Here is a 24,309-nt window from a genome sequence, read left to right as displayed (position 1 = left end):
GAAGCCGTTGCCGACAATCTCTCAGAGCCTTTGTCCTTACTTTTTCACTAAATTACATGTACTGATAAATTTCCAAAGTGTTGGAAATTAGGTTTTATTGCTCCCGTAAAAAAGAAAGGTAATAATCCAGATTTTGATGGTGTCCATCGCATTACTCTTACTCCAGTTTTTTCCAAGTTATATGAAAACTTTTTAGCTGAGGGGTTGAAAGCAAAAATAATCCCAAATGTTGACCAAAGAAAATTTGGAACTTACGCTCTACATTTACCACCAACTATCTCGTTCACCTTATGGATACAATTTGTAACACACTTGAAAAACCCAATACCTGGCTCAATGTTATCACTGTTGACTTGCAAAAAACTTTTGATTTAACCAACCACAATATACTATAAGAAAAGCTATGTAATGACTTTCAAGTTGACCCTTATTTAATTAGAATAATTGCGTCTTTCCTCTCTAACAGAACGCAAGTTGTGAAATACATGAATGTATATTCTGATCCCCTCCCAATTTATAATGGTGTGCCCCAAGGAACCCTCTTAGGTCCAATTTTATTTCTTACAATGATAAACAACCTTAGGGTTTATTTCCTGGATAGATGGAAATTCGTTGATGATCTAACTGTCTTAGAGACATGTTCCAAAAATTCCAAAAGCAACCCAATGTACATCTTGGAATCAATATCAGCCGAAGCTCTTACTGATGACATGAAAGTCAACCCTTTAAAGTCAACTGTTCTTACTATTAATTTCCTTAAAACTCCTCCTTCTTTCTCCTGTCCAATCCCCCTGAAATGTCCGTTACCACTATGAAATTACTGGGCGTTACCATCTCAAGCGACTTAAAATGGGATTGTCATATTAATGACATCTTAAAACGTGCAAATGCCGTAAATTCCCTTCTTAAACTCCTTAAAAAAAATTCTGATGGCCTAAATCGCACTGTTTGAGGATATTACTGTCATTTGTACGCCCGGCCCTTGAGTACGCCTATCCTATTTGGCATCATTGCATTTCCACTGAATTATCAGATAGAATAGAGTCAGTACAAAAAAGGTGCCTAAGAATTATCTGTAATGAGGGTACAGTACCTTATATTTCCCTTCTTAGGAGAGCTAATCTTGTCACCTTTAGGGAAAGGAGAGCAAATATTACTTTCCGTATTGCTAACAATGCCCTTCATAACCCTTGAACAACTCCCCTTTTCTTTGGTCAATATTCACCCCTTCGAATCCGCCTCCCGCGTTCTGTGTCAACAAAAATCCTCCTTCTCGCCCCAATAAGAATTTGCACTGAAATATATAGAAGAACTTTTATCCCTTATATAGTTGAAATTTTCAACCACTGACTCTCCGCTGCCTCCCCACCCACCTCTTACTCTTTACTTCAGAGTTATTATTTTTAATTCCCAGTTAGCAAATTTGTAGTTTTTATATTTATGTTTGTTATTAACCAACTAGCTTATGTTTTTTTTTTAATTCTAGTTTATCCCCTTGTTAATTTTACGAGTTTTTTTTTTGGGGGGGGGGAATTTGTGCTGACTTGACATTGGCCTTCTAATTTTATGAGTTTACTTTGTTTTTTTTTTAATGTTTTTACGTATTTGACATTGACCCTTTTATAATTTTCTGTTGTTGTTTGATTGTTTGTTTTTGTTGTTCTTTTTTTGCTTTATTTGATGCTAGAGTGCAAATTTGGCCCTTTTGAGCTTGTGATAGCCGTTTTTCAGCAATAAATCTTATCTTATCTTATTTCTCAAGATGTGCTAAGGGGTCGTGTTGGCTTGGTTTTGTACAGATTGAAGTCCAAAAGGAGGGAAATGCACAACGTCCAAGGATCCAATGGGAAGTTCTTTGTTTGTTTTCTTTTTCAGGGAGGAAGGAAAGCCTCCCTGATCCCCCTCCTCCCTGCCGATGTCCATGGTAGGCTCCACCACTTTGATAACTTTATCGCCATTTGCCACTGTATGAATGAAAGAATATTTAGCAAAAAAAAAGTTTTTTATTTAGTAAATAAGGAATAAAGGTAAAAGCCATAGCCTATAAAAAAGATAGGCCTTTGGTTTTTGGAAACCCACCGGGTATGTAACCCCTCAGACCTTAGTATGCTAGATTAGTATTCATTGCATAATGGGGGCATAATTTTTCTTCTTAATTATTTGGCTTAGTGTCATTTTTAAAAATATAAGTAGAAAAAAATATAGCTTAATTTAGAGAATTATATTTTCCAAGTAGGAAAATAGAATACTTTCCAATTCTATTTTCAAAATGTAGTTTCTGACAAATATGTGAACTATACTTGTATGTAACCACTGCTGTGGAATAAAGAATCACAATAGAATCTGAATGAGTATTAAAAATAGAATATATAATAATAATAATATTATTACCCACTTAAAATAAAATACAAGTGGACTAAGCAACAAAAAATAAAAAAAAATTACGCTAAACAAGTATGACACATGAAAATACTAATGATCATCTATCGCGGGATGCTTGGATAAGCGTGTCTGACAACCCAAGACTAGCCGTAGCACTTTCAGTGATTTTTTCACTAAGAATTTTCTGTGAATTTTCACTCAGTACACCTTAATCTACCAAAAACTATGGCAAATACCTGCGTGGGTACTTAGTTATTTTGCCTGTGCTTTTTAATCTCGATTACTCATATCGAAGTAAAGTATAAATAAGTAAAATAAAAATTTTCTAAGGTTGGTCAATTGATGGTCGGTCAGTAAAAAAGAGAGAAATAATTTTGCATATTGAATAATATACGTCGCAATTCCGTCTATTTTGATATATTTATATTAAATCAAAATTTATTTATTGATTTTTTTAGCATGGACCTATGAAAGCATTGCCTCACACTTTTGCTTCTCACTCTTCACGAGAAGGATCGACCTTTGCTGAAATTGACTCCGAATTCGCTGGAAGCCTTAGGAGCTACGATGGATATGTAAGTTTTAAACACGCTTTAGGCTGTATGCTTTAGTAGAGCCCCGAGTCTTTTTGTTCAACGAGGTCGGACTTGCCCCAGTTTTGGAGGCTCAGTTGTTTAAGCTCAATATGAGCTTGGTAGATTTTTTATGGTTCTGAGCTAGCTGTAATTTCATCACTTCGTCTGTTTCGGCATTGATAAATTGTACTTATTACAATAATTGTAATTTGTTGTTGAACTTATCTGTGGTTGTTAAGACTTATCTGTGGTTGTTAAGTCCGTAAAAATGTACTTATTAAAATTCCAAACTCGTTTTCCTCAGTTCACCTACTTGTTTGTATATTTGTCACATAAATTTGTAGGAAATTTTACATGGAGGGGGGGTTCAGATGATGGTGCACCCCCCCTCCCCCTCCCTTCTGATGATGGTGGAATAATACATCAAAATTACCCTCTTGTATAATCTTTCTTGTATAGATCAAACAAAATAAACGGGTGATCGGGCACAGCGAAAATTATAAAAAAAACAACTATTATACAAGATGCATTCATAAAGACAATTTCCTGTGGCCTTGGTAACTTGGATTCGAATCTTAGATAAGACAAATTTTTTGTCCTAGAGAACACTAAATACTTATAATCTTAGAAAAGACTAGAAATGTTGTTCTTCTCAGAGAATACGGAATCCTGATCCATTCTGATCAAGATTTAACACTAATCAGACTGACATAGTACGATACACAGTTTGACAAGATCTACTGAGAATCAAATCATACGAAAAGACGTGATCCATTTAATACCCCAGTTCAATAAGTGCAGCAATCACTAAATTTTTAAAGAAGGAAAGAAGTAACGCACTTCAAAGAGGTATAAAAAACAAAAGGTAAAACAATGGGAAATTAATCTTAAACAGTGACAGTTCTAGCCTTAAAGGAATATTTTGGCTTTAAGGCTTTAAAAGTTTTAATCTGAAATGAATATTTAGGCTCAATATCCAAGTGCCATCCTCGGTTCAACCAGGAGTGAAGAGAAAACAATACGAAATAAGGCAATTCATTCATGTAAATATAAATCAAGAGCATGCTCTTGATCTGTGATCGTATTTTATATTAAGTCTCATTTTACTTTTTGTTGTGCTTTGCTGAGGACGGTCCTTGGATATAGAGGGTTGTATATAATGTATGAAGTATGTAGGACGGAAAGGCAGTGTGTTCTTCGTTGTTATTCTGTTATTTTTATTCAAAGAGGTATTTCTAGGTTATTAATAAAATTCTTCCTCTTGATCTTGGAACAGTACCAGGACGTTTTCCACCTCGCCTGGCATCTGGATTTAAAATTAAACTTTTTTTGCATAAAGTAGATTTTAACCTTTACAGTGGTGTTTCTGGTCTCTCTTGCGCTTGGGGAAAAATTTTGATTTTTGCCAACCCCCCCACACCCCTCCCACCTGTCTTCTGCAAAATTTTCAGGCCAAATTTTTAACGTCAAATTTTGACTGGATACAACTTTCTATTATATTTCTAGGTGATTCACTGCCATCTAGAGTTTTGTAGGCTAACAAATGGTTAATACTACTTTACATAGTTCGTTGCAAAGCTTAGGGAGTCTCTTCAATGCGTAACAATATTAATATTCATTCGATGATTATACAGAAGTTGATCAAATGTAATGATTAATGAACTCGTCGCTGTCTCACCTAAAACTTATGACTAACATTTTTACACCTCTAAAATATTTGCCAAAACTATTTGCTATGTTATTCTCAAGTAAGGGGCCAATGAATGTTTGATCACATTTCGGTCCTCATGGTCCAAATTTCTCTGCTGGTTATTTCTTTAGGCCTCTGGTTTTTGAAAATTATCTCAGAAGTGTAAAACTGTCAGGTACTATCTTTAAGGGTGAGGGCAAACTATTGGGCTTGATACTCACCAAAGGGAAAATCACCACGACTACCCCTACTCTAGCTACCGCTATATGCCATACTATACTATACTGCCATACCATGCTATACTATACATATAATGCTACTATATGCCATACTATATACTGCACTTATGCCATGAATACTTCTATCATCAGTGCTCCCAATTGGTTCTCTCCTAATTCAACTGCTCCATCTAAGAGCTTTTTGACTATTTGCACTTCGACTACGTCTGCGACGGGTACTCTTGGAATGACTGCTGTTATCACGTTTTCTTAATTAATTTGTTAATAAACCACTATTATTGATAAATTTATTAGCCAATATTAATACTGTTAATGCATGAAAAACCTGTATGGAGGATAACCTCAAATCATTAGAACTTAGTGTTCCATAGCTTACTCTTCCCTTAGCCTGACAAACTGAATTAATGAAGAAATAGAGCCTAAAATACTTATTTGACTCTTACCACGACTATTGCTACCACGTTTGCTCAATTTATTTATGTTAACAACAAATTTTATTAATAAAACTTGGTAGCAGCATTACTGCTCTTGACACATACAAAAACTATGTTAATTAAATGATGAGCAAAGACTTAACTTAAAAATCGAGGTTGTTCCGTTACCTTAAGGAGTTGATTTAAATAAAGCTGAAAGTAGCTTATACAAGATGTCTAACTTAAACAAACAGAAATTGACGCAATTTTGTATGGTTTTTCCACCCCCTCAAATCCTCCAACAGGCCAAACCGGTATTCGCGCTTTACTGAACACAGAATATATTTTCATATTCTCCAGATTTATAACATTAATCAATTATATACTTTCTTAACTTCCAGTAATTATCTTTAATATCTGTACATTTGTTATAGTCAATTTTCGTTTATTTATCTGATATTTAATGCATTTTCACCAATATTTCGTTCCATCTATATGTATACAAAATCAAATGGCTAAATCGAATTTTCAGTTTAAGCTGTTTGTTTAGTTTTCAGTAAAGCTCAAACGGCACTCTGGCCTATTTGGGAGGTTTCAAGGGTAGCAAATCTACACTTATTATGGGAATTTACATTTGTTGTAAAACTTTACATTTATACAAAACTAGTTTATGTTCCTTTTAAGTTCTAAAAATTCGCTCTTTAGTTTTCGCAAAAAACTATGCTTTTGAAATTAATTGTAATTAGCATCGTATGGCACTTAAGGATTTGGAGTCCTCATATTTATATCTTGAACATTGAAAATTATGCACTTTTAGGAGAAGGAGAAGTAGTACTTACGTAGGAGAAGTAGTAATTGCATGTAGTACTTGCAGACGCGGTGGAGATGGGGCCAAATGTTAAGATTTTTGCAAGAAAACTTGCTCACAGGAAAATGGGGTCTATTGAAGGGTTCAACAGAGATGACCGCCATCAGGATAAATATTAGTTATCTTAGTTTAACAGTTCATTCAATACACTACAGAGAGAAAGAGGAGGGAAGGGACAAAACCTCGGTTTTACATAGCATATAATACAAAAGCTATTTTCAGCGAAGGACCGCCTAGCGAAAATGATTATGTAACTTTGCTCTGCGGACTCTGCCTAAAATGTCTATTTTTTATTCAGATCATCGGAAGTCTTCTTTGGTATTTCTATTGAAAAAGCTTTGTTTTTAGAAATCTTTCTAAAAATAATACCAGTTACAGGTTTCAAGCAGTCTATAAGCAGGAAGCTTTTATTTATCTTAAGTGTTTTTGTGCCGGCCCGAGAAACGAATTTGTCAAGTATGATCGCTCGCCTGTATACTTCCGAACGTGACAACATTTGTTTCGATTTTGCCAACACTAGAGCTGATGAATCTATATATATTATAATATGATAAAAATATACTAAATATAAATGTAAATATGTCAATAAGTTCTAATTATTGAAGTCCTATCAAAATCTAGCTTGGGAGTTCAGTATATTTTTAGTACTTTTTTATTTATATTTTTATGCTTTATGTATTTTCTTTGATTATATATTTTAATATGTTACAGTGAATGTTCGATGTTCGGGAATGTCCAAAATACCTTTTTTCTTCTTGGATTTAGTCAGCGTTGCCAGTCAACTTTTTCAATTTAATGCAAGGTTCGATGATGACAGTTTAGGTCAGATTGGGTTTGATTGTACTTATGTTCATCCTTGCAAGTTTTATGCAGCTAATAAGCGCAACAGTCAGAACTGCAAGTTTCATCACCCAAAGGTGTGCAAGCATGGCTCGTTACGCCAGTGCCCTAACAAACAGAAATGCAACTTAGTCCACACCGCGCAACAGGAACTGTCTTCAAAGCAGCCGGCAAGGTCACCAAATACCAACCATCCTAGGCGTTTCCCGCTGAATAATCATAGAAGGCCGGTTTCTAACGAGAGAGGTATTTCCCCTGTGTATTTAATGTATCCTAGCCGAAATGCTGCTCCCTCTTTCTTCTCAGGTAACGGCCAAGTTGTTCAACCCAGCTCAGTTCTCCCTCGCAACTGGAGTATGAGGAGCCACTGGCGAGGTCTTGGGGCCCCTGCAGCCCCTACGTCCGTTGTCCCAACAAGTTCTAACAATTTGGGAAACTTCCAGCATTTTCCGGGGATCTATCCAGGTAGATAAGAAGAAAGGAGCAGCTAGTTCCTACGACCTCCCCTCTTTTCTCCTTGTTAATGCCCAGTCTTAAAGCAATAAAGTGATGGAACTTTCGACAAGACTAAATGACAATAGAATTGATATTTGCTGCATAGCAGAGACGTGGTATGTCAATGAATGTAACGCCTAGATAAGTAACTATAATTTTCTCGTGAAGAGTTTGAGAAACAAGGAAGGTACTGTCGTCACACATGGAGGAGGAGTAGGCATGTACATTTGATACGATATACCGCATCAGATAAACGAAGGCTCTCAGACTACCGACTACGAGCTGTTGTGGGTAATACTGAGACCTAAAGTTCTTCCCCGTAAGTTTTCCTCGATCGTAGTTGGAGTACTTTATTTTCCGCCACGGTGGAGTTACAGGTGGGAGCTCATAGCCCATCTACAAGCATGTTTAGATGAGATTAAAATGAGACACCCAAACAGTTTCGTGTCTCTTCTGGGTGACTTCAACGATCTACTACCCAGTTGGATTGAACGATCGCTAAGCTTGAAGCAATTTATTCGTGAAAAGGCAACTCAAAAGTCTGTCATCGATCTCATCTTCAAAGATATTTCCGATTTCTATAGTGATCCAGTAACGCTGCCTAGTCTTGTAAAAAGTACACACTTCTGTGTGCACTGGTGTCCCAATGAGGAAAAGAGAATAGGAACAAAGCCAAGTTTTTTAACCCGGCCTCTAACTGAGTCTAGAAGTTGTATTCGCTAAATGGGCTATTTCGAAAAACTGGAAAAGTTTGTACGCGAACTGCGATGTCAACAAGAAGACAGTCACAGTAAACTCAGCTGACAAGCCCTGGGTTAACTCGCGCCTGAAAAGGCTGATACGCAAACGCAACAGGTTCCATAAAGAGGGAAGGTGGCTGAAGCTTCCAAACTGAGAAATCAAGTGGTCTATGAATGTAGGTTGGCTGAGAAGTCCTACGGTTCGAAATTAAATGAGCTCATGACCACAAACCTAGCCGGTTACTATAAAGGAATACGGCTTCTCACTGGCTCTTTTGTAAGGTAAAGTGTAAGCGTATAGGACGAATCTGGGAGTAAGCTCGACGCAAACACTATTAATAAGTATTTTGCTAGTATTTGCAGAAGCAATCCACCGATTTCCAGTGTTCCTCCCTTGCCTGTTCCATCTGAAATACCTGTGATTTTCCCTCATGAAGTTGCAAAGGTTCTTGAGAGACTTGACCCCTATAAGGCAACTTACCCTGGAGACATTCCAGCAACCTTGTATAAAGAAAACGCAGCCTTTCTAGCTGAACCTCTGACTGCCTTTTTAAACCAATGTTTGTTGAGCCGTACCTTTCCGGATGATTTAAAAAAAGCGGTCGTAACGCCAGTACCTAAAGTTTTGAATCCAAAAGGAATGAGTGACCTACGACCTATATCTTTGACCCCTATAGTATCTGAAGTTTCCGAACATTTTCAAAATAAATGGTTACTAGAAGATTTCTGTGATAAAATAGATCCCTGTCAGTATGGATTTATCAAAGAATCTAGCACAGTACATAATTTCATCAAAATTGTCGAAGAAGCCCTGGGGCATCTAAAAAACAAAGATGCATTTGTAGAAATATTGCAAACAGACCTGTTAAAGGCTTTCGACAAATCAAGCCATCCCGATATTCTTGAATCAGTGACAGATTTTAGAGCTTTTTTAGTTTGGATAGTTTATAGTTTTTTACACGGACGGCAACAGTGTGTTAGTCTGATGGGGTACAGTGAGATTTTCTTGAGCTTTTCTTTGGAATACCCCAAGGTACCAAAACGGGACCTGTTTTATTTTTAATACTGCGTAACAAAATTGCGACTTGACATGAAAACAGAGCCAAGTTTGCAGATGATTTATCATTGCTGATACTTCATAAGTTAGGATCCATGATTAGTACGGATGGCATAATTCGCTGTTTGGAGGCTGATCGGAGGCTTAATCGAGGCTTAATTTGGAGGCTTAATCGAGTTACAATTCGACGATTAGGTTTTAGTCGTTTTTCACTGTTGAATTTTTATAAACTGTACATTCTGAGTATTTTAGAGCATGTTTGTCCTGTGTGGCATCCGGGGCTAAGTAAAAAGCAAAGAAATTACCTGAGAATTTGCAGAAACGAGCTACCCGTGTGACATTAGGTCCGGAATTCATGAATTATGATGATAGGCTTAAAATCCTAGGCCTAGAAAGACTTGATGCCAGGCGACAACAGCTTACAATGGCCTTTGGAAAGAAGCTCTTGGAGTCGAGCAAGCATCGAGGCTTGCTCCCCGAACCAGCACGAACAGGGTATAATACAAAGCACCAGAACAAACTGGAGCCATGTGAGCCCGCGGTTACCAAGCGATACAGATTGCCTTTTCGACAATATTTTGTGTCTCATTTTAATAATTAAGTGACAAGGAAGGGTGAATAATTAAATTATATTTTTTGTCTCATTTAACTCACGTTATTTGACATAATAAATTGACAAACTTAATTAAAGTTATTGACATAATAATAAATTTAACTTTTACCATCATGGCTTGCATAAGACTGAAAACGCTGACTCGCGAAGCTAATTGAATCCAAGCAGAGAAACAGGAATTTCGGACATTCACGGTAACATATATATATATATATATATATATATATATATATATATATATATATATATATATATATATATATATATATATATATATACATATATACATATATATATAGCCGCCGGGGCCCAGCGGCTAAGCTGCCGGGACCCGGCATTTTTGTGTATTTATGTATATTTTAACGTTATACAGCTAGAGTGTCTTGATACTTAGAAGACATTTAGTAAGTTGAAAGTTTAGCGATGGTGAAGTTGTCATTAATTGCAGGGTGGATCGACGTCAAGCTTGTACCGGCCGACAACACGAACGGAGCCATTCCACTTCCACGAGGTTCGAAGTAAAACCAAGGAAGAAATTAAGCCCTTCTTTTCAATGGCTGAACAGGTTTTGTTCTTTGAAAAAGGAACTTCAAAACGTTTCAAATCGACTAAAAGTAAGTAAAATCTAATCCCAAAAATTTTTACTGTGGTAATAGCAATCGTGTTTTGTAATAATTTTTTGTCCAATTGAGATTTGTACCCATGAACCCATCATGTATGCTGAGGATAGGTCAGGTCGACTCTACTCTGGAAGTGTATATACTGCAAAATTGCTGAGCGAAAGGAAAAGTGTAATTCAACATAGTTCCCACGTAAAAAGCAAATATCATCTGAAGCGAACTATAATAGCCCCGGAATTTCAAGAAATACCACGAAAGTTTCAAGATATTTTTTCAAACAATAGTTACGGTATTAATCCAAACAGTTCTCAACCCTCCCCTGAAACGTTATTCCCTTACATACAAGGGCGGTAAAAACGAAGGTATTTGAGATTAAATAAAACAAACGTACATAAACATACCTTTCCTCTAGTTCAAGTGCGGATTCCACAACATAAGCACTGTTGCACTAACGTAGATATATAACAACACCTCCAGGCCAGGTATTTTGCATAGTGCGGCGGAGTAGTACGAAATCCCACAGGTAAAAACCATTCAGTACAAGGCTTAGTGTCTACCTCTAGTACTAACCGTTGATGAAGCTTTTGCGAATGTTTATCTAATTTTTATATTGAAAAGGGAGTGAGATTCATTTTTAGCCCAACTTTAGGGTAAACAACCAAAAGTGTGGTTTTAATATAATTTCGGAATATCGATACTACGATTCACTATATTCCATTGCAGATAGGATAAAATAGTCACCAAATTCAGTGTTAACACCGCCATAGCCTACTGTGATTAAGACACAGCCTACATTAAAGGAGCTCAACTAAGGTAAAAGCTTACTTTGATTTCTTGATCAATCATAATCGGGGTTTTCAACCTTATTATCTTTACTGAACCCTTAAAATAAGCTGTGTGTCTCAAGGAGCCCCCTGCGCGAAATATACGGTGGTGTTTTACCCCATTTGTTGATGAATGAAGTATTTTTCATAGCTCTGCTGGCTATGGATTTTCCAATCGCTTTTTTTTACCTCGGAGAAGAAAAAAATGGATCTTCTGGTCGACCATAGAGATATATCCGCTGACCGAGAGGATTAGCGGAATGCCCCAAAAATAGATTTGAAGGATCCTCTAAGGAATCTGAGAACAAATAGAAAATAAAAAGAAAACCTCTGATAATCTCGCACAGCATAGACTTAGTAAAGAGTGAAGTATTCTCTTTGTTTTGTATCGGTCTTTTTCCCAAGCTTGACCATATATACCACATAATCATAGGAAGTTCATCGGTGGCTTATCTGCTTGCTGTTTCTAAGATGTAGTGCCCTATCTAAGGGGCTTAACGGATCAGAGGGCACCCAATTGTTCTTTATGTGGTCAAAGGCCTCCCGTCCTGGCATGGCATTGGATCAAAATTTTACGATAGTCATCTTTGCCCATTTAGACCCAGCTCTAAATGAGTGCCTGGAGAAATCTGGGGAAGGTAAACAGGAAGGGCGCGGGAAGGCACAAGATGGCTAGTCCCCCCCCCCCCTGACATTGCACTTCCTGGCTGAAGGGCTATGAAACGAAGATCAGTATTTCCGGTAAGGATTGTTAAGCCCAATACCGTATTCTTTACCTTTTACCGTTATAATCAAACGCTTAATAGATATCTCTTTGGGGTTGGTGCCATGTGCAATCTTAGGGGCAAGGATTCCAAATTCTATGCACTTTTCCTTCTCAAAACAGAAGCTTCACATGGTATATTTTTGTACAAAAGTGAACATATTAGCTTCTTTTTGAAAGCTGTGCATTTTTTATCCGTGCAAGGATTTTTAGTCTGTGTTGTTGAAGGGCTCGAAGTGCGTTGGCCCCATGCCTTCTGTCCTCTGAATTAGGGGCACCTATATGAACCTTTTTTGACTTGTGATTGCTCATTTGGTACTATTCATAATAGTGTTGTTAATTTTGCTGCCATCTACGTTTTGCCTACCCTTTGCAGTAAAAGATACTGCTTGCAGCATGTTCCTAAGACATACTTCATATGTAAGCTAAAACATTATCTAATAGCTGTTTTTATGGCCGAGATTCAATTTTGTTTCGTTTTGAAATTCAAATCACATTATAGCAACCTAAATCTACTCTTTCCTCCTGGAGAAAACAACAACAAGAGAAAAACACGAATTTAAATTTCTCTCCTTTCCTTTCAGCATCAATATCATGGACACAGTTTGTTTTTCTATTATAAACCTAACAAGGTCATACACCACAGTATTCTATAATACGTATCGCAAAAAATAACACAAATAATAATCATTTAGTACTCGTATTAATCATTTAGTACTATTCCCAAAATTCTAATAATCAAAAACGAATTAAACTAATGGCATGGCATTAATAAAATGAGTTATAATGTAAGAGTAATAACTGTACAGAAAGCATCCAACAAGCAGAAACAGAGTTTTAATTTTGTAGAAACCCTCATTTTACTTTACTACTGCTACTGCCGCTACTACTCCTACAACCAGTACTCTTAATACGACCACTCCTGCTTCTGCCATGTCCACTTCTACCCTGACAAATCCTACTACTCCCATTGTTATTTTGCTATGTCTATTGCCCAGACTTCGACTACAATTGTTATTACTGCTACTAAAAGTGCTAGTACCACTTCTAACACGACTGATACTGCCTTTACTAAAATAGTACTGCTGGCACTCCTACAACTCGCTATTTACGACTACTATGGTAAATCCTACCACTGCTCCCCTCATGTGACCACACTTAACATGATTACTGATGCTGCTGTTACTACCACTACTGCTGCTACCACGGCTACTCTTCTCATTATTACTACTGTCACGACTACCACTACCACTGCTGTTAGTATCAAATCTACCAGTGCTTCTACCGCAAATGCTTGTATTATAAATAACCCTACCATGACTACTGTTGCTGCTGCCCCATACTCTTAACACAACTGTTATTGACGTTCCTAATAACGCTACTGGTGCTACTACTGCTTCTAGCTACTGATCCTTCCTCTGCTAAAATTCGCAGCGGTGCGACTTGCTGTTTCTACAACTTTTACCAGGACTACTACAACTACCATGCCCATTCCTGTTTGCACTATTCTTATCAGAACTACTCCTAACCCACAATCTCTACTACATGTACTAGTGTTGCTACGAGCATTCGTTTTTGCACTAGTTTTGCTAATGATATCGAGTGTTGATAAGACCTTGTTTCGTTCTTGATTAGGTTTTCAAGGTCTAGGTCTAAAAAGATTTAGGTCTAAAAAGATCTAGGTATAAAAGATCTCTTGGTTTAGTCATGGTTCTCATGTGACTTACTTCTCTTTAGGGTTAACTCGAAGCAATGACGATATAAGCATTCATTACCGTACGACACAGCCACACACCCCAAAACTAAGTGCAGTGCATAGACAGAGGCCTGTCCACGCCTTGAGTAGAGAGCAGTTGGAAGAACAGGAGGTTGAAGAAGCACTAAAGTAATATTTTAATTTTTTTCGTTTTTGCTGTGCCTCATTTATTTTTTGGTTCATTTTTCTTTCTATTTTAGTAAGTCCACTAGTTTTGATGAATCCTTCGATATAAGATGAGACAAGATAAGATGTTTTCCTTAAAAATGGCTGCTACAAGCAAACATTGTTAAACTTGCATTTCTTATGCGAATGTACGAAAATTTTTGAAATGTACGAGAATCTGGTAGAAGAAATAAAAATAAATAAGTAAATGAAAAGTCGGTCAATCAAATCAGCAATCAATCAAATCAATCAATCCAATCCAAATCAGTCAATCCAGTAATCAAATCAATCCAAGAAACAAACATAGTAATCCAAGTAATCGAAGAGTCATGGAATATAAACGATCATGAAAATTTTCTACAGAAAGGTATTTTTTCCCTTACATGTTAAACGTGTAGACCTACATGTTCCTGTACATTTTTCTGCACCGTAATTGATATGCCAAATACGTGATATGCCACAATCCCCTCTCCCATCTTATCTCTATAATGCATATTGTTTCGATTGTGTTATGTTCATCATACAAATTATGAACTTTTTTTTTATGTTAAACTTTCGTTTTTACTAAATTGTGTGTTTTTTTTATACACAAGAATAAATTGTCTTCTTGTTATCATTTGTTTTAATTTCATTTGATTTTAATTGGTTTAATGGTTTTTAAACTTTTTAACATATTGATTTTTTTGCTGACCAATTTTATTATTATTATTATTTGTTTTGTGCGCGTGTCTTTTGTTTTGTTTTTTGGTGTTTATTGACTCCGAAATGCAAATTTGGGGCGTCTGGGCTTGTGACAGCTGTTTTTCGGAAATAAACCTTATCTTATCATGTCTGCAGCGATAGATGAATTCTATTAAGGAACAAAGTACGGCCCGTAGTCACCAAAAATTCAAAAACTTTTTGAAAAGACCTTAAGGTACTTTAAAAGACCTTAAATCTGGATCCATCACAGTATATGGTGACTTCAACTTGAGAATATCTTTCTCGGAGAAAAATCTAGTTCACATACGGGTCTAGTATTTTGAAAGTTTACATTGAAAAGAGTGCGTTTTACCAATTAGAATAGCCTATATGTATAGGCCTATCTATAGCCTATATTCACAAATGATATACGGATATAAACGAAGCTTTATTGAATTTGAACATCCATTTAAATAAAGCCAGTATTGTTTACGAGTATGTCTGCACATAAGGTTTAATATCACACCTGATATTTTTCTAAAGACCTTGCCTCCCTCCCCTCAAAAATAGTGACCTAAATGCATATTATTTCACTTTGACCCATCATCTAAGGGAATAATCGTTAGACCTCCTCCCCTTGAATGTCAAGTCTGTATGTATCTATATTTACAGGCTTAGAATCTCAAAGCCAGAGAACGAAGACTTTTTCATGAAGAAGATTAATTTTACCGTTCGAATAATCTTCTTCTTCTTTAAACTTTTTTTTGCATGGTCACCAATACTCTGCTCTGCGCAGGTACTGATCTCCTGATTCAATGCCTTCAACCAGGAGTGCAATGCGTGTTTGGGGGTAAATCATCCGACGTTTCCCGTTTATTCCCCAGATTTCCCCAGATACCCATTGAGAGTTGGTTCGACTCAAGCTGAGCTTACAGAGTCACATCATTGACCTGTCACATCCTCTGGTGAAAATATTATCTATTTACAGACGTCAAAATTGTTGAAAGAATTGTAACTATTGTAAGACAGCCAGGTTGAGAAGGGTCAGTCTAGTTAGGAGGGTTTCAAGGTCAAGCCAAATTATTACTCTGTGGTAAATAATGGTCAAGGTAGACCTTAATCCAAAAATTTTGGGCTGTAATTTAGATCCTGAAGCAAAATTTTATGAAGCAATGCTAAAATGTCTGATTATTCCAGCTCTATGCCAACAGTCTGCCAGTAGGGACATGTTTTAGTGATAAACATTTCCCAAATGAAGTGCGATCATACCCGATATGTTTGAATATATGCGATAGAACTGGGAATTTTTTTGAAGCTGGAGTAAACATGGGATGAAGTTTGTTTAATAGCGGGACAAAGAACGGGTTCTAGGGATCTTTAGAACAACCTTGTTTAATTAATATATAATTATATAATGTATATATGATGTTATATTATGTTATAGAATTATATTTTGTAATAATAAACAACCTTGTATAATGTTGAAAACTTTGAACATAGGTAAAAATGAGTGGGTTATAATTAGTTTAATTATTTAATCTAATTTAAATCTTTTGCTTTGAATATGTTTTTTTTTTATACAGCTTGAAATACACTAATATTTAAGCACCAGGCCCCCATCCCAGGAGAATAATTTAGCCTATTCTCTATACTGATAAGAAAAAAATTTCTAGACACAAGTTCAAGGCCAATCCGTTGAATGAGAAGATATTGCAAGAAAAATCAGTGCTTCCCCGAGTCTTTCACAAAGAATTGACGATGTTTGAACCATTCAATTTGACTGAAAGTCACCGGGGTGGTCCTAATAAGGTACTGTTTTGTTTTTTTTTGCTTTTTTTTTTACACGGAGATTTAAAAGTCGCTTTTAGTTATAAAAATCGTATAATACATTTACAAATATTTTTTTCCAAAGGCTGAACATACAAAAACGAAGCTTCTTAAACCATTTGGTTTTCTCAAGAAATTCCAAAGGGCTAGAGAAATAACTTCTTTCAGAGGGCTAAAAAAAAAACTAAAAGGAAAAAAAAAACACCAAAAAAACTATATATATATATATATATATATATATATATATATATATATATATATATATATATATATATACGTATATGCATATATATTTAAACCTAAAGAGTTTGTTTAAAACTTACTAAAGAAAAGAGCCAACTTAAAGCTAATGAATTTTGAATATTTTGGAGCTGCCATATATTGCATTCCAAAGTTCGTTCTAGAGTTTTATTGACAGGGATTGTCTTATAGCTGTAGTTTGTTGTGTCGAACTATTTTATCCAGTAGGGCCAAGACAACCCTCCCCCACCCTCCAGCGCTCTGTCTTGTTCAATTAAAGTTTAATTTTTGTATAAAAGGGCTTCCATAATCCCTGAACAAGGGCACCCCGTTCTTTTCTATGGAATTTCAAGACCCCTCCCCCTTCAGTGCTCTGTCTTGTTCAGTTAAAGTGTAATTTTTGTATCAGTGCTTCGATGTAAAGGGGGGGGGGTTCCAAGGTTTCGCCGCCGCGTGCCAACACCTTGGAAAATTTACCTATATACCTTGAAAATTTAGCTTGTGTCCTTATTTGTCGGCATACTTTGTCGACACATCCTTGAACGTGTCAATTTCGTCGACACATCCTTGAATGTGTCGATTTTGTTGACACTTCCTTGAAATCCTACCACCAAACTTAAAACCCTAACTGCAACCCTGTATCCAATGCGCCTAGAATTGATTCGTTAGTAAGAAATTGTATCATATGAATGTAAAGTGAAGTTTTCACATTAATATGTGGCTAATTCAGATTCAAAGTCTTGCTATTGAAGTTTAGATTTGAATAATCAATTTCATTAAATATTTTACAATATTTGTAATCAGATTTTCACTTATTTGAATTTATGTAAAAAAAATTCTTCTTCTTTGATCATCCCTGAACAAGGGCACCCTGTTAAATATTTTTCGATGGGGGAGGGGGGCTATAATTACTAAAATAGTTTTCAATTCATTGTTTTCACCTTGCCCCCACCTGCCCCTCGTAGTTCATTGCAGGTATGCATATAGATTTAATTTTTGTGTTACAATTAAAGTAATTCTGTAGTAAGAAGTGTACTGTCATCCCGTAGCACAGATATTACGCCCGTACAGCAAAAATATTCCCCAGAATGAAGAGAGATTAAGGGAAAATCATCCCTCCCCTTCCCGTCTTTCCATATTTATCCGAAATTTTACTGAAATTTAGAAGATTTAGGCATGAAAATATACTAATATGCACCTTACCTTTCAACCGAGGGCTCTGGTTCTATCCTGCCTGTCGCAAGATCTGAATTGAAAATTTTTGCCATCGACAAGAATCTTCTTAATTACACAAAACAAATAAACACAAATTTGGTCTATCGTTGTTTAATTTATCAATGTTGGCTTACCCTAAATGGGGACAACAAGTGGTTATAAAATTCAAATGGGCTAAAATTCCACATTTTGGAAATATGACCCCTTTTGGAATTGTGACTCGAAAACTCCGAAAGAAAAAAATGATGACAATTGACCAGTCTGGAAATCCCTCATATCACCAGAAATAATATAACGCGCAACTTGTGAGTATTTCTTTAATTTGGTAGTTTATTGGTAGTTAATTGACGTTTATTTTAACGTTTAATGTTAAATGACGAATCAAGTGATGTTTATTTAACGTTTAACGTTAAATGACGAGTCAAGTGACGTTTAATAATGATTATTTGACTTTTTTAAGGAAAACATTCCAGAAAGACCAGAATTTCATGCTCGACCAGTTCCACGGAGCTTATTGCAAGAGCCAAAGCTACCCGAAAAGAAGGTACTGGCAATGACTATTCCAGAGTCACCAGATTTCGCTTCAAGCAACCTCCCCAAACGAAGGGAAGTTCCACCTCAAGTGAAGGTAATATACTTAATTATGAAGGTCTTGGTCGAGAACTCTTTTCAGTGTCCTCTTTACATTCTTTTGGAAATTCATGAATGTGTATTTTGTCGTGTTGATGTAATTGTGCCACCGGAAAACGATATCCTGTTGAGGGGAAAGGGCACCTTGAAGATGGTTTTTGTTGTTTTTTATTGCTATTGTGGTTGATTTGTTTTGAAGATTTCTTTATATTATTATCTTTATATATGATTTATATCATATCTTTATACATGATTTCTTTATATATGATTTCTTTATAGAATCTTTATATATGATTTATTTATATTTGAAAATTGTGGTTTATTTTTTTGAAGATATATAAAAATCCATTGGAAATGGTAGGAGAAATATAAAGATAATAGAAGCGACATAAAATGTAGGAAATACAAAAATATCAGAGTTGCCATATAGAAGCGGAGCTGTAGCCCCCTATTTGCTTTTAATTCTCTAAAAGCATGCCATGAAAAATATTCTACGTAGAAATAATTATAAAACAAAAAAGAAAAAATAACTGAAGAACGGGGGTGACAAAATGCACTGGGAGTATTTTATTCGCAAAGAATTAAAATATATAAAATATACAAATTAGGAAAATAAAAGTAGGCTCAGTCATACAAACAAAAGCTACTGCTACTACTAATAACTCATTGCAGCACCAAGCCGTCTGAGCCCAACACAGCTACGCCTGCTCCTCCTCCATCCCAATCTATTCAAAGTCTCCCTCTTTAAACGCTCCCAGGAATTCCCCATGTCCCTTAAATCTTCCCTTACAACATTTTCCCACTCCAACCGGGTACGACCTACTTTTCGTCTGTTCCTAGATGGTCGACCGACAAGGACAAGCCTTGGTAATCTGTCATCCGCAGAACGTGCCCTAGCCATATCAACCTTTCTCTCACCCTGGTCCTTGGCTGTTCTACTTTTAACCTCTTCACTGCATCCACTGTCTTTACGAATAGTACTACCTAGGTAAGTGAAGCTGTCCAGTTGATCAGTCTTCCTCGTTACCCAACATCACCTTTTCATCTTCACTTGTTCCTAGCCTTAGCGACTTAGTCTTCTTAACATCGATTATTGAACCTATTCTTGCATCCTGAACTCGCAAAACCTCTAAAAGTTCATTCATTTTGCTCAAACTTTCATCATTAACCTCATTTACTTCCTTAACCTCAGTAATGTTATGCTCATACATAACACCAATCACTTTATATGTATTTGTCTTTATACTACACAAGGAGAGTATCTTTGCTAAAGCTGTTCTATCGCCCGAATCAAACGCTTGCTCATAATCTATAAAACTAAGGACTAAAGGTGTTTGATGACTCAGACACTTCTCAATTATTAATCTAAGAGTGAACATTAGGTCAGGACATTCTCTGCCCTTCCTAAACCAAGGCTGTTCTTCTCCATTTTCCAAAAGTCTCCCTGGGTTGTCCCAGGGTGCGGACATACACTTATCAGTAATCTTTACGAACAAAATACGACCGAAATTTTAAAATATGATAGGAAATATCTGAGTAGAAGAAGTTAAGTTAAAAAAAAAAATCCAAAAAAATTCACAAGCAATTACATACTGTTACTTTTCCGGGATTGACGATAAATGATAAATTAAAAAATTTTGTAAAACAAAAAACCTGATTTTTAATTTTTTTTTCTATTTACGATAAATAAAAGTTCAAATAGGGATAATTTCCTTTTAATAGACAGCGATGATGATAAGAGTGATAGAAATTCACAAAAAAATACCATATATTTCGGTCACATATGCAGTGACCGTCATCAGTAGTGAAACGAAAAAATATCTGCGTCATTTATTATTGAAGCCAGTCATGATGCATGACTTCATCTTTTATACATACCCCACCTCGTCCGCCTGCTGCGCTAAGAAATTGACTACTAACCAGTAAAATAGGCTATAGAATTATGATAATACCTAGAATTAATATGCATACTTGCCGTGTTCAACAGTTTGATTTTTTACTAATCTTTTAATAGTTTCTGATATTTGACCTCTAATAACGTAATCAAAGGACTTGTTCTAGCCTTTTAGACCCATTTAATGCCTTATTAAGCAAAATCTTCAAAACTTGAAGAAATATCATCACGGGTTTATATTTTTTGAGAAAGGAAAGGAAAAACACGAATTAAAATGCTTTCTTTTTTTTGCCTGTACAAAGAAGGGTGAAGAAAAAGTCTGTCCCCTCAGCAGCTGCTCTACAGGTTATTTAAAAATTGAGTAGATTTGGTTGTAAAACGAATCCCGATTCCCCTAAAAGTCCTTGACGTTAGAATGCTTGACGTTGGAAACTCTTGAACTTATTGGCCATCTTAGCGTTCAAAGTTTCATTCTATAATTTATTCTTTAGTTTTTATATTCTTTTCACTATTCCATTTTTACTTTTCTACTTTTCACATATTTTCACTATACCCTTCTTTATAACGTTTTTCTTTGCAGAATGAGCCTCCCGTTCCACATCGTCTGCAAAGATCAAAGAGCGTTGATCGAAATTTGCATCGAAATTTTGGTTCATCATGCTCCATTGGAAGCAGCGGATCGAGTTCTTCTTCTGTTCCGACAAAGAGACCCCCGACAACTTTTCAACCATTCAAGGTTGAAGAACGAAGTCAGAATATGATCAAGCAAAGGGATGAGAAGATAAAGAAGGTAATTACTCAAACAGCTTGTATTATAACTTTATATACTCATCTACTATATATATATATATATATATATATATATATATATATATATATATATATATATATATATATATATATATATATATATATATATATATATATATATATAACTTCCTACATTCGTCATTTTTGAGCCAACCGAGTCCCTGCATGCGGTGAAGAGATAAGTGCATGCGTAACTACCAAAGTAAATGATATGTGTCGTCGTTTTGAAGGCTTCATGGAACGACTGAATAAAGGTGACTTAAATCTTTTTACTCGAACTAGTTTCCCTAACCAACCAAATGCCCCCACAAAGCTGTCTTACTCAGTAGTTGTTACAAACCCTCCGCCACTGAAAAACCTATCGGAGCGGAAAGTTTTTATAGAATCTGCGTCTGGCGAATCTCTTGCTACTTCTAAGGTTGAGCTCATACCAGGAAAAATGGATGGTGGTTGACCAATGCGTAAAAGGCTATTGCGGAGAAATTGGCCTTTGCGATTAATAATCAAAACCAGGGTTCCAGTGCAAAAATCAGAACTCCCTCACACATCGGTATAGTTAAAGGGATTCCCGAGTCTCTTAGTGCTGAGGATTTACAAAGATTAATAGCCGGCTGTGAGAAAGCCGAACAATATGGGGAATCACGCACGTTCAAGCTGTATTTTTCAAGTAGAGATGCTTTTGATACCGCCGCACAAATGACGATTAAAATTGACTTCGAGCGTTTCAAAATGCAAGAATTTATTTTTCTCCCGAAACGTTGTTTTAATTGTTATGAAATCGGCCATATGTTGACGCCGTGCAAAAATACCAAGAAATGCGGCCGTTGCGCCCAAAATTACCACGGTGCGACGAAAGAAAGCCCGTGCTAGAACCCGATCTGCTGTTTGAATTGTCAAAGCACCAAACACAGGTGCTACCGTGCTAACTGCCCGTTGAACAAGACTTTGAAGCCAAAAAGCCAATCTGCTCGAAATGGTTGAGCCCTATATTAAAAAGAGCGTCTTGTTATGGAACGTAAATGGTAATCTCAGTGAAAAAATTGCCATGGTGGAACAACTTTGCCTTACTAAAGAAATCACATGCATACAGGAACATCTTCTCTCTGCTGATAATATGAAACTACTGGATATAGTGCCATCACATGTGCTCCACTTTGTAGCCGCTAAAAGGCCCAGAAAACGGGGCCGCCCCTCAGGTGGACTTGCTACAAATGTAGATAGGCAAACTAACTCTGAACTGTTTGCAAAATCTGACCATTTCCTTGCAGTTAATGTGGGTGATACTGTCATTGTTAATGTATACCTGCAAACAGACTATAGAGACGAAAATGCTGAAACGAAGTTTGTTCTAGTATGCAGAAAATTGGATAAATGTTCGTGTAAAATCAGAGCCTCGAACCTCCATTGGGCTCTGTTGGGGGACTTTAATTGTGACTTATTGAAAAGTGATAATTCAAGTGCGGCTCTGCTTCTTAGCCTGATTCCAAATGAAAGTGCTCTCTTACCAAAATCTGCTGATTTCACATATATACACAGCTCAGGATCAGTGTGAAACCTTGATCATGTGCTTGTTTCTGGTAGTATTGCCAGTCGTGCAGTAAGTGTAAGCGTACTTAATGATTTTGTAGTATCTGACCATTTGCCATTGTCTTTCAGTATTATGGCTCCATTTAACCGTGCACGGGTAATCCAAGATTCTAAGTGGCGTAATGTGGTAGAATTGAATAAGATTGATATACCCCGGTACCAGCATTATACTGATAATATTCTCTCAAAGATAAAAATACCATTTGAGCTTCTCCAGAATTAGGTTCCGTCTTCAATTAATGAAAATCGTATTAAGTTAAATATATATGCTTCACTTATTTCACATGCTTTATTACAAGCAGAAAAGCAGTTTGGCCCTCGCACTAAAGTACGAGTCGAATCCCAAGTGAAGGGCTGGTCCCAGAATTCTTTACTTGTTGAGGCTTGTAATAGGGCCAAATTCTGGCTAAATATCTGGATAAATTGCGACAGTCCCAGAACTGGTATCGTAAACCAGATCCGTTTATCCACCAAACGCCGTTTTTCAAAAGAGCTAGATAAACATAGAGCTACTACTCGTTCCGATTTTTCTGAAAAGATTTTTAATAACCCTGGACTTCTGTGGAAAAACTTAACACATAAACAAAACAAAAGCCAAACCAGTTAATATCCCTCCCGAACTATGGGAACAACATCTCTTCAGATAGTTTACTGAACCTGACAGACTAATTGAAATTCGCTCCAAAGTTACACTCGAAAATATACTTTTGATAGGGGCCAAATCAATATTTACTGTATCAGTTTTGGATGTTTATAATATAGTTTGTAAGACTAAAAAACGTTTTTCAAGAGGTACAGATCACGTTTGCGCCAAACACCTCATACATGAGACCCCTTTTCTTTTTTCCCACCTTGCCCTACTTTTACAAATGGTGTTTACAAAAGGAATTGTTCCTGCCTCGTTTTCAACTGGCTGTTTTACTCCTGTCCCTAAAAAATATAAAACCTAAAATGAGTGCTCATCATACTGGCCAATAATGGTAGCTACAAATTCTTGTGAACTTTTTGAGAAGTTGATAATGCCTGAGCTGGTTGATAAATGCTATATACCCCCACACCAATTTGGCTTCCAGAAAGAAATAGAGTGCGCTCATGTACTGACGGCACTGTCGTCAGTTTTGATTGATCCTGATAAATCAGGAAAGCCACTTGTTCTAGGGACCCATGGTATCAGTCGTGCTTTTGATTTGATAATTCACGCGCATATCCTCACTGACTAGCATACACGTGAGGACAGTACTTGCATCATTCGTGGTTTGCATGATATGCATGATCATTTAACTGTCACTGTTAATCTGTCTGATGTAATAATTAAAAAGATAACCTTAACTGTTTGTCATGGAGTAAGGCAGGGCACCCTTACATCCTCAATCGTGTTTAACAAC

General features: G+C 36.3%; 1 protein-coding gene across 2 annotated transcripts in view; it reads left to right on the top strand.

Annotated features, from left to right (window-relative positions):
• LOC148940909 (targeting protein for Xklp2-like) overlaps positions 1-24,309 on the top strand; it is a 59,715-nt gene that overhangs the window by 17,335 nt on the left and 18,071 nt on the right. The window contains exons 4-9 of one of the 2 annotated variants that reach the window (XM_089104759.1): positions 2,841-2,957; positions 10,361-10,526; positions 13,857-14,004; positions 16,395-16,530; positions 18,464-18,631; positions 21,108-21,317. In XM_089104759.1, coding sequence (XP_088960885.1) covers positions 2,841-2,957; positions 10,361-10,526; positions 13,857-14,004; positions 16,395-16,530; positions 18,464-18,631; positions 21,108-21,317 — 945 coding nt within the window. The remainder of the gene's footprint in view (positions 1-2,840; positions 2,958-10,360; positions 10,527-13,856; positions 14,005-16,394; positions 16,531-18,463; positions 18,632-21,107; positions 21,318-24,309) is intronic. The other variant, XM_089104760.1, reaches the window with a different exon arrangement.

The sequence above is a fragment of the Artemia sp. Qi Xiang Cuo genome, chromosome 19, assembly GCF_049724085.1.
Source record: "Artemia sp. Qi Xiang Cuo chromosome 19, ASM4972408v1, whole genome shotgun sequence".
Classification (NCBI taxonomy): domain Eukaryota; kingdom Metazoa; phylum Arthropoda; class Branchiopoda; order Anostraca; family Artemiidae; genus Artemia; species Artemia sp. Qi Xiang Cuo.
The sequence above is the reverse complement of the archived record's forward strand: the minus strand, read 5'-3'. Positions and strand labels throughout refer to the sequence as shown.